General features: G+C 43.4%; 1 protein-coding gene across 3 annotated transcripts in view; it reads left to right on the forward strand.

The window, feature by feature from the left end:
* Positions 1-8286, forward strand: part of reln (reelin) — a 144634-nt gene extending 136348 nt beyond the window's left edge. Inside the window, exons 63-65 of one of the 3 annotated variants that reach the window (XM_084123610.1) lie at positions 1114-1212; positions 2235-2349; positions 7624-8286. In XM_084123610.1, the coding sequence (XP_083979736.1) occupies positions 1114-1212; positions 2235-2343 (208 nt within the window). In that variant the 3' untranslated portion in view covers positions 2344-2349; positions 7624-8286. Of the gene's footprint in view, positions 1-1113; positions 1213-2234; positions 2350-7180; positions 7243-7623 lie in introns of all 3 variants that reach the window. The other 2 variants (XM_084123612.1, XM_084123611.1) reach the window with 2 other exon arrangements.
* Positions 8287-12059: the final 3773 nt, after the last annotated feature.

Genomic DNA, 12059 nt, shown 5'->3' on the forward strand with positions numbered 1-12059 from the left:
TGTGGGTGGATCTCGGGCGCTGTTGCTATTATACCGGCGGGATAAAAGACTCTTGCACCCGACGCAAATCTAAAATGTGTTGGTCTGAAGTAGCTTCATTACTCATAGGTGTGGTTTGGGCGTAACGTGAAATAAACCAATCAGAGCGACATCTCACATTCCCTTTAAGAGCAGGTGCGCTTGTTCCATGGCGGATTGCTATTATAACGGTGGATTTGCCAGGCAGGCGCGCGCCAGCAGCGGTTCACAGCCGAGGAGACCGACGTTCTCGTCAGGGCCGTAAAACACAGAGAAGTGACATTGGGGATGGAGAAACACACCCAAATTAAAGGATTAGTTCACTTTAAAAAAAACTTTTGCTGATAATTTACTCACCCCCATGTCATCCAAGATGCCCATGTCTTTCTTTCTTCAGTCGAAAAGAAATTAAGGTTTTTGATGAAAACATTTCTCCATATAATGGACTTCAATGGGCCCAAAACGGTTCAAGGTCCAAATGACAGTTTCAGTGCAGCTTCAAAGGGCTTTAAACGATACCAGACGATGAATAAAGGTCTTATCTAGCGAAACGATCGGTCATTTCAAAAATAAATAAAAAAGTTTAAGTTTTATAAGCACAAATGCTCACCTTGCTCTGTTCTGTGATGCGCGTTCGTGACGTCATGTAATACGCAATTACGTTGAAAAGGTCACGCCCTTAAAATAGCATTTGAATAACATGCGCAACGCGCCACTGACTTTAGACGAGGTTTTTCCTGGTCAGTGGCGGAATTGTTTTCTAAACCTGCAAAATAGCACCAGGGAACGTTTGCGCAAAATAGGAATGATACATGCGTTGGTGTACAAAGTCAATTGCGCTGGGTGCAAGATAGGGCCCTATATGTGTTGTGCTTCAGTGGTCCATTTTCTCCCATCCCTCACACTCTACAAAATTCTCAAACATGTCCACTTGTTCCTCCACAGATCCTGAGCTTGATGGGAAATCAGTGATGCTGTTTTACAATATATTGTGCACCTGTTTGGAACAACTAATTGTTGTCAAGAAACACCATTACACCTAGATGCTATGAGTTATTCTTGCCTATTGTTCTGTGATTGTGTGTGTGTGTGTAGGGAGGCTCGTGTGAGGGGTGTTCAGCTGCGATGGTGGCAGCCACGCCATGAGGGTGCAGGTCATGATCAGTGGGCGCTGGACCATGTGGAAGTCATTCTGTGAGTACTCAGACTAATAAACAAGACAATGAACCATCTTCACTCAGACATCAGTATAATCTCTCAGCATAAGTACTTTACTGACACTTATGAAACAGGTGTTTTCATTTGACCGTAAATTCTCCTGTCGGGCTAACAATAATGAAGTTCGTTTATTAATAGTACCATAGTCTCTACATGGTTCTGCATTGGCCAGTAGACGTTAAACACTGGCTGTACTCATCCTAGACACACACACTCCTGTTTCTACACATATCTCTGCCCCGTCCCTCTCACTCTAGTTCTTGTCCTCACACTGCTCTCTCTTTCTCTCTCATCACTGTCACCCCTCACATGTTCACATGTTCACATGTTCACATGTTCACTCCACCGTCCTCTGCTGCTCTGCAATAACCTTTCCCTTTCCTCACCTCCACCTTTCCCTTTCCTCACCTCCACCTTTCCCTTTCCTCACCTCCACCTTTCCCGTTCCTCACTTCCACCTTTCCCTTTCCTCACCTTCCTCCACCTTTCCCTTTCCCTTTCCTCACCTCCACCTTTCCCACCTTTCCCTTTCCTCACCTCCACCTTTCCCTTTCCTCACCTCACCTCCACCTTTCCCTTTCCTCACCTCCACCTTTCCCTTTCCTCACCTCCACCTTTCCCTTTCCTCACCTTCCTCCACCTTTCCCTTTCCTCACCTCCACCTTTCCCACCTTTCCCTTTCCTCACCTCCACCTTTTCCTTTCCTCACCTTCCTCCACTTTTTCCTTTCCTTTCCTCACCTCCACCTTTCCCTTTCCTCACCTCCACCTTTCCCGTTCCTCACCTTCCCCTTTCCTGACCTCCACCTTTCCCACCTTTCCCTTTCCTCACCTCCACCTTTCCCACCTTTCCCTTTCCTCACGTCCACCTTTCCCTTTCCTCACCTTCCTCCACCTTTTCCTTTCCTCACCTTCCTCCACCTTTCCCGTTCCTCTCCTCCACCTCCACCTTTCCCGTTCCTCACCTCCACCTTTCCCGTTCCTGTCCTGCTGATGCAGGTCAGGGTTCTTCCACCCCCAGATCTTTGTGCAAGCCAGCAGCAGCCCTGTCCTGCATCTTATAACCTTTCCTCTCTTCTGTATTTTGCTCCCTATGGCATGGCTGTAGTGTCAGGTAAGTGCTTTGCTGTTCCCAGAATGCACCACTGTTCCCTGCTTTTGGTCGTCCCTCGCCTCATGTAGCCTGTCTTGTGCACAATAGACCTCATCATCCCATACATGAAGGAAACAGCACATGAAAAAGTTACCTAAAGTTAATTATCTTTTAGGTGACTAGGGATGGGTACCGAAACCCGGTATTAAACGGGCCCCGGTGCTGAATTACGAAAGACCGCTGGATCGATAAGCTCGGACATTATCGGTTCTGTTGTCGGTACTGGAGAAATTAAGAAAGTACACATGCTATTTATTATTGCTATTAAGAAATTATTATCTTGCAAATTTAATCTCGCCAGCCACTTTTATATATAATAATATTGAACCATTTGTCTGTGATGCATTTTTGCTAAAGAGAGAGAGAGCGATCTTTCACGCGGAGCCACGGCTCGCACAACACAACAGCCCTGCTTAATGAGTGACGATGAGGACAGAACTAAACATTCAAACGGTTACACTTTAGATCTTTGATATTAAACTAATTTTATTTTAGATTTAGATTTTGGCTTCCAATGATTATAAAAAAGAAGATATTTGAGGTATAACCATTAAAAACTAAAGCCGCATTCTCTCCAGCGCAGCTTCCTTCCCTTCACAGCGGTGCGCTGTCATTTCTCCCTAAAACCCAAACGTAACGTCAGAATCTGCACGATCGGTGATTGTTGTAAAATGTAGTCTATACTGTTGCTAAACTGCAGGACGCGTTTGATAATAAAAGGCTATTAAAAGTACCAAAATTGACGCAATAGACGCTGTTCCAAATGCGGCGCGCGCTCCGAAACACATCGCAACGAGACAAGCAACGTATATTTTGGGCTTCGTGTGCACATCTAAACGATCAAATATACACAAAAATATGTCAAAATGGCTGTCTTGGAGATTCACTTAAACAGTTTATTCACTTAAATACAGTTTATGTCTTAAATGGACGTAAATAGTTGGGAGAAAATATGATGCGTAATAATGATTGGATCTGCATTTGGTCTTAAAGAGGCAGCAGTCATTGCTCCATTAATGTGAATCAAACTACAAAAGGCAAAGAGAAAATCAGTTGCAGCTCTTGAATGAATAATTTTGGCTTTTATAAGCTTTAATCTATCTATGATAAACTATGCAGTGTTATTTTACATCTGACTTTATTAGATGTCTTTTTAGCCCATATTACTCCTGAACAGTAATGTCAGTAGACATTACTGAAATTAAAGCACTGGGTATATAATTTGTATATTTCTTTTATTGTATACTTTTTTTTTGTTTGACCATGTGTTTGTACTTTGTTTTTGGTGTCCTATGTCTTCTGTATATAAAACACAAAAGCCTGCACCCTTCTGCATAACATACATGTTTTATTTGTTTTGTTAAAGCATTGCTTTTTCTTTTGCTATAGATATTTATTTTACATTTAAAAATATAAAGCAATATTAATTATGTTCTAAATTATTATTTTTTTTCCTTTTTTTAATATAACAAAAAGAACCGATAAGAATACCGTTAAAGTACCGGATCGATAAGGAGTATCGGTAAGAGTAGTAATACCGTTAAAACCTTAACGATACCCATCCCTAGGTGACTGTATTAAAATTGCAAACACAGCATACACAGTAGGTTCATTGGTTTTTACCAATATATTGACTTCTTGAAGAATATCCCACAGCGGTTACACTTGATTTCGATGGTCCACTTTAGACATTCTACTAACTATAAGTAACTTTCGAACAACATGTCAAATAACTTCCATTAGAGTATTAGTAGACTGTTAGATTCGGGTTAGTAGAATAAGTTGATTTGTAGTCGCAAAATTCCTTCTAGTCAGTAGAATATCTGTTGAGGAGCATCAGAATAAAGTGTCAGTAGATATTAATCAGACAGTCTACTAATACTCTATTGACTGTTAGTTGACATGGAGATGCACAGTTACTCATAGTTAGTAAACAATGTACGGTACTGTGCAAAAGTCAAACATTTACTGTACTTTAAGACCGTTATTTATACCTTTTTCTTTAGTGTACCAGTAGGGAATATCAGTTTTAGATTTCCATCAGATTTCAATTAATAACCCAAACTCATGTTTTCATGAAGCAACTAATGTGCCTAAGACTTATGCACAGCACTGTGTGTGTGTGTGTGTGTGTGTGTGTGTGTGTTTATATACTGTGTGTGTTGTTTCCATTGTTGTCGTTCCCTGTATCCTACCCTAATCTAAGGACTCTTTCCCCTACACAGCTGGAGGTTAATGTCACCCAAAATAGATCTAACATTTCATTACTCAAATACTTGGAAACATTACGGACAGGTGTATGTACAGAAACGGGTCATCAAGGTCACTGCAGATACTGACAGTTTGCAACAATATGATGTACAGCTGGAGTGTCAGAAATAAATATATACTTAAACTCCTTACACACATCAAACACAAAGCAATATAGTGAGGCAGTACAGTGTAATGAAAGAGTCAACATACACTCACTGGTCACTTTATTAGGTACATTTTCTGAAACTGTGTAGGACACACTTTCCCCCCAGAATAGCCTGGATTCCTATATAGGATAGGACATTGATTCAGCATGATCTTGGGAACAATCCCTATAGATTCTGGTCCATGTTGACAGGATAGCCTGGACATGCATGTAGTTGCTGCAGATTTGTCAGCTACATGTTTATGATGCACCTCTGCTGATCTAGAACATGATCTGTTGGATTGAGATTTGGGGAGTGTGTGAGACACTGAAGGACACTGTAATTCCAAGATTAAGGCCATGAGTAGCTCACAGGAGTATGCAGATGAGCAGGTGTCCCTAGAAAATTTCAAAAGAGTGTAATATGGACAAAGGTATTGGGACACCTATCCATTACACCAACAGGAACTGTAATGACAGCTCATTCTAAATACATAGACATTAATGTGGAGTTGGTCCCCACTTTGCAGCTTTAGCAGCGTCCTCTCTTCTGGGAAGGCTTCATACTGAATGAGAAGGCCTGGCTCGCAATCTCCATTCCAGTTCATCCCAAGGTGTTGGATGTGGTTGAGGTCAGGACTGTGCGAGCCAGTCAAGTTCTTCCACACCAGACTCATCAAACCATTTCTTGCCCCAGGTTCACAGTCATGTTGAAATAGAAAGAAAGCCTTTCGCCAAACAGTTCCCACAAAGTTGAAAGCATAGCATTGTCCAGAATGTCATGGTATTCTGAAGCATTAAGATTTCCTTTCACTGGAAGTAAGTCACCTAGCCCAGCCCCTGAAAAACAGCCCCGTACCAGTATCCCTCCTCCAGCACACTTTACACCAATCCCAGACTCGCCCCTCGGGCTGCCAATCAGAGAAGCATGAGTCTTTAATCCACAGAACACGTTTCTGCTTTACGCCACTCCATCCGACGTTGTACTCGGTGAAATGAGGCTTGCATGCTGCTGCTCAGCCATGAAAACCCACTCCACAAAGCTCCCGCCACACAGTATTTGTGCCGATATTAATGCCGGTGGACGTTTGGAACTCTTCATCTATAATCAGCTGCAAATGTTGCTGACTTTATGTGGTCTTCCACCTCATGGCTGAGTAGTGTTTGCTCCTAAACGCATCCACTTTCCAATTATACCACTTACAGTTGACCATGGATTATCTAGCAGGGATGAGATTTCACAAACTGACTTATTGCAAAGGTTGCATCCTACCACAGTACCACGCTTAAATTCGCTTAGCTCTTCAGAACAACAAATGTTTGTAAATGCAGACTGCATGGCTAGGTGCTTGATTTTATACACCTGTGGCAATGATTGAAACACCTGAATTCAAGAATTGAGATGTGTCCCCCAATACTTTTGTCCATGAGTGGACAGATTACTTGAGAAAGAAGCAATCCATTTCCGAACCTTAATTTACATAGTTCCCAAAATTCATGAGTCCCATCGTGGTGTGATACTGTATGAGGTTAATCTCCATCTCCGTCATTCTACAAATTTAAGCCACATTGACATAATGGAAAAGACTTGCATTGCATATGAAACCTAGCCTGGAAATCCAGACCTAAATCTGAAAGATTAATGGTCTGGCGTCGACTAATGAAAATCACCCAGCTCGAGGGGCGGCACCAAGCATGCGTTTGAAAATCTCACTGCACGCAATTGGATAACACTACGACCAATCACAACAATAAAACCCAGCTACCAGCGGAGCTAACCTTATTAGACATTCTCTGATTATACTCTTACCGTATCCGGTCGGCGAAACAGCAAAAACGTCCTTCTTGCAAAGGAACGATTCGAGCGGCGTCTTCTGTTCATGTTTTAGATAAAAAGCCAAGTCTAACTCGCTCATTGTAGCGGCCAAAGCCGTTTCAAACAACTGGTGTTCATCCATAGCCATCTTGCAATGTTTACTAATGACTTCGATGTCACAGCGCTGTCGTCATCTGTTTAGCTCGCCTCTGGCCCGCCTATATCAGATAACCCGATGTGATTGGTGCATCTCAGATCGAGGGGCATAATGAGCATCATTATTCGACCAGAGTAACCAGAGTAAGGGTATAATTATATCATGGTGACAAAAGCCTTTCAATAAATATGAATAAATGTCCAGTGGTATATGTGGGTACAGTCGAATCAAACACTATATTTGTTTGCATGCTTAGTAACCCGCCCCAGGTCATCGTATTTGTCCATAAGCCATTGCTAACTTGGTGTGTCATGGCTGTATCTCCACTAAAGACTCACAGATTAGCACAGATCCCTTTCACCGGTCCTTCACCCTCATCACAGCTCCATCTCCCACCCTCCTGTCCCTTCATGCTTTGCAGACGCCCATTCCTGTCCTGGCTGCGTTCCTGGCTCATTGGTCCCAACCTGACGGACAGAAGAGGCAATGACAGGCTAAGCAATAGCAACTCTCAGAATCTTTTCCACATTTTATTTTATTATTATTTCTTGTCTGTCTGTCTGTCTCTCCTACTCACAACCTCTCACTGTTGTTACGTTTGGTCTCTCTATTCTTTTTCCATCTGTCAGTCTTTCCTCAAGCTCCAACCTCAAGCACTGCTCCAGATGTCTTCAGTCAAAGTCTCTGTCGATTACTAAACAATTGAGATCCACTAAAGGACCGACGGCAGTGTTTGAGGTTTCGAGTGAACGATCGATTTGATTCTGTAGTACTATGTGAATAGTTGTTACGCCTCAGAAGAGAGATTGCACAGGAGAACTCGCCGTTAACCCAACCTGCCTCTGTCTGCTTTCCTCTCCACAGCACCCGCAAACAAAACTACATGATGAACTACTCCAGACAGACCGGTCTTCACCACTACTACAATAGGAAGAGGCGAGCCTTGCGGCAACGAACCTAACCGCTCACACGTTATTCTGTTGGCTACAATCCGCTTTCCCTGATGAGAAAACACCATGTCAGGTCACTTCTGTCAGCATATGGCCATTCTCTCTCATCTGAACGATACATCGGACCATCTAGTCCCATTTCTAGCCAATCAATGCCTTCCCAGAGCAGTGTGATGGGAAAGACAAGCACCTAAACGTGGCGATTTTTTGTATACTATCTATGAACTATTGGGTTTGCTAATTCTGTTTGTTATTATGATCTTGTTTGAATTCTCCCAATGTGAACTACTACAATGCTCTCCTGCTCTCACCTCACTCTCTACCACACTGTGAAGTTATTCTGATGGTTATGATGATCATTACCTGTGCTGATACAGTACGAGCACCGAGGAAAACTGAAGACGACTCATACTGAAGCAGTTTCTTGGATGAAGATAATGTGTTTTGCTGTTGTGTGTCTGTGGGTTTGTTTTGTGATGCGTTGATTGTGGTGTTCCAATCATTTGTTAGTTTTATACTAACTCGTATGTTTTGGGCTTTGATCATTTTTCCTTTATTGGGAGAAGTCGGCCTTGGAGAGGGGGAAAAAAGAAAATCAAACAGAGAATGAAAAGAAAGAATACATTTAAAAAGAGAGACTAACAATGTTTTGTTGTTGTTGATAAATCACTTTTTTATATATCTTGGTTCCTTAAAAATATTTATGGTAAATGGTTCTCCACCTAACCTATTTAAAATACACTGTGTGTGAAATCTGCGTTTTTTTGTTTGTTTGTTTTTTATTATTATTATTATTTTTAAATTAGGTTTAAGTTATTAGGTCAGGTTCTTAGTTGCGATCAACACCCTTTCCTTCTCATTCAGTGTCATCCAGTTGTGCTGTTAGACATTTCCTCATTTCCCTTCTTTTTTTGATGACCTGTCAGTGTTGTTTATGATGTTACCTTCTCCCCTTCTTGGTGTAGCTCTCAATATAGCAAGTTCTTGTGTTTATATATATATATATATTGTGTATATATATATATGCAGGGATCCATCAGCCTTATAAAAGGGAATAAAGAACTGTCAAAACCTCCAACAGAAGAGTGTTTATTTACTAAGGAGTTAAATTAATGGTGCCCTATTGCAAACACAAGTTTCCGTAATAATCACTGTTATGTGTTAAATAGGCTAAAGAAACAGAATAGATGACAAGTTGACTGGACAATGCAATGTTACAGGAGCAAAAAGAGCACAAGACCTCTCTGTGTGTCAATGCAGTTGTTCAGATGTTACGTATAATTACTAAAGGTTTTGATTCGTGAAGGATTTACTATTTCTTTTGCTTGCATCATTTGCCTGTTTCTGTATGTACTCTTCGCTTGTCAGTCTCAAAGGACTAAACTTATTGCACTTCAGTTATAAACAAGGCAAGAAAAACCTCTTGAGATGAAACAAAGGAACAACCATCCTCCTCTAGTTTGATCAAAGTAATAAAACTAAACCTTGATGCTCAAATTATTTTATACTACAATTATTTGTATCCAGTAGGGGAAAATGAAATCAAATGTAAAATGAAGCTGCAAGCAGCAATTGAGAGGCCAAGCACAAAGAAGGCACGATAAGTCATGCCAGAAAAAAAGGTTGCGCTTTAACCCGTCTGAAGTGCTGTGGTCAGAGTAAGGTGAGAATAACACATGCAAAGTTTGGTGTCAAAATGCCAAAGCGTTGCAGAGATGCAGCATTAGAGTAATTTTGGCATCAGCCATCAAATTTGTAGATTCGGTATATGAAAACCGATTTGTCTGTCGACACGAAATCCATAACTTTTAGCCAGCAAAAGTCATTTGATATTAGAGCATTGGCTATTGCACGGCCAAATCTAAATAGACCAGTTTTGTGATTTTTGGCCAAATCGTTTAGAAGTTATAAGCAAAAATGTACATTCTCCTGAACACTAGGTGGCACTGCGCTGAAACTGTGCAGGTTTCCTCAGGTCATGGTTGTCATAACACACACCAAGTTTGGTCAGAAAACGCTAAACAGTGTCAGAGAACGGTTTGATGAATCGACTTGAATTCCATAATGTTTTGTCGGCACGGTCTGAAGATGATCTGGTTAAATTAAAGTGAAAATCGGAGCAATGGCCGAATCGAATCATCTTGAGCCAAGGAATCAGAGGAATTTTGTTTTTGTTTTTAGCCCTTACGGTTCAAAAGTTATTAACATAAACATGAGTGCAACTTTGGACAGTTGGTGGCGCTCCAGCGATTGAGTTAGAGACTCTAAATTTGCAATAGTGACATTTCAGACTGTCCTCTATCTCAGTGTTTCCCAACCTTTTTTCAGTCAAGGCACCCTTTGAAAATTTTTAAAAATGTGTGGCACCCTACACTAGTGTTGTCATGATACTATACCTTGAAATGTATTAATTTACAAAGAACTGCCATATAGGCCTACTGTCATATAGATATTTTTAATATTATAAAAAAAATGTTGTCCATCCATTTAAAGTCTAGGAAATCATTAATTTCTTCTGAAGAGATCACTTTACATGATGACATATTTAATTAAGGCTTTTATTCATATATAAACATTGCTCAATTACCATTGCAAATCTCACCTAAATGTTTGCTCACTCAGTGTATTTGTGTTTTTATATTGGGATAATTTTGTTATAATTGCACAAGATAGCTTGTTTTTAATATATTTTATGTAATAATTTCACAGTTAATCTCCAAATTAATGTAGAAACAACATAAAGACAGTATATTTCAAATAATTGTTTAATGGCATCTTTTTATGAATGATCGAAGTGTTATTTGATTCTGATGTCAGTGCTGCACATGTGGATCCCACACGCGTCCCATTTTCTCACAACTCTTAACGTTCATTTAAGACTTTATTAAACTAATTTAAGACTGCTCTCATGAGGATACTCAAAGCGAAACCGTGAAAGAGAAGTAGATTCTGGCGCGCATCGTTCCCTATCAAGGCTACGGAACTTCGACATTACGGATGTCGTATATGGGAACTCCTCTCATCCTTCACTTCCGCTGAAATCTTATAGGCTAACGCCAGCAGAGCTGGCCAATTGACGCAAAATATGCAAATACTGAACCCCGTTGCAGTATAAAGCAAGTGCAGCGTCTACCGCCTACCGCCTACCGCCGCCTCCGAGCCGCTGGTAGCCCCCCCCAACCGCGGAGTCGAGGTTCGATCTCCGGTGAGCTTCCCCGACCCCTCCTTTCACCCCCCCCGCGAGGTCGCTGACTTCGTGTCCTTCGGGGCGAGTGAGGAAGAGGACTCCATGTCTCTGTCTGCCTCCGAGAACGACTGGGGTGCGGAGCAGGCCGCACCGCTGGCATCCGCGGAGCAAGAGACCCCGGCGGACCTGCAGGACGAGCTCTTTCGCATCCTCTCTAAGGCCGTCGAGGAATTGGAGCTCTCGTGGAAGGCTCCCGATGAGCCGTCGAAGAGCAAACTCGACGCGTGGTTCCTCCAATCGTGCCGCCGTCAGGCCGCTTCGAGAAGAGGAACCCCATTTTTTCCTGATGTACATGCGCACGTGGTGAAGTCGTGGGCGGCCCCGCAATCGGCGCGCACCCTCACTTCCACCCAGGCCATGTTTGCCCCCGTGGACGAGGCGGGGGACCACGGCTACCTCCGCATCCCCCCCGTCGAGGAGACCGTCGCCGCGCATCTCTGCCTGTCAGCTCCCGCTCTGGGCTCGGACCGCAGCCTGCCGTCACGAGCTTGCAGATTCACAGCCCACCAAGCTAACAAAGCCTACGGTGCGGCGGGGGAGGCGGTATCTGCGCTTCACGCCATGGCTGTGCTACAAGTGCTGCAGGCTAAGCAGCTGAAATCCCTGGATGGCGCCGCCTCTATCGACGCTGACGCCATTCGGGATCTTCGTTCGGCCACGGACCTCGCGCTCCTGGCCACGAAGCGTTCGGCCCAGGCGATTGGCCGTTCGATGGGGTTCTTGGTGGTCCTCCACAGACACCTGTGGCTCACCCTGTCGGACGTGCAGGAGGCTGACAGGAAAACGCTGTTGAACGCGCCTATCTCCCCTGCAGGCCTGTTCGGAGACGCCGTCGAGAAGGTCACCGAGCGTTTTTCTGAGACCCAGAAAAAGGCGAAGGCAATGAGCCATGTTATTCCGCGGAGGGCGCCCCCGCCGCCGCCGCCTCCTCGCTCTCGTTCGTCTTCCGCCTCGGGCCGTCAACCTCAGGCTGCGGCCAGACAGCAGTCAGCGCCCCGCCCGGGACCGGATGCCCGCAGAGGCCGAAGCGGCCAGTGGCAGGGAGCAGGTAGCAAGAGGACGGCTCGGAGGAGCCCGCGCAGAAAACCCGCCGCGTCCCCTGC

Source organism: Abramis brama (assembly GCF_963993115.1).
Source record: "Abramis brama genome assembly, chromosome: 9".
Lineage (NCBI taxonomy): Eukaryota > Metazoa > Chordata > Actinopteri > Cypriniformes > Leuciscidae > Abramis > Abramis brama.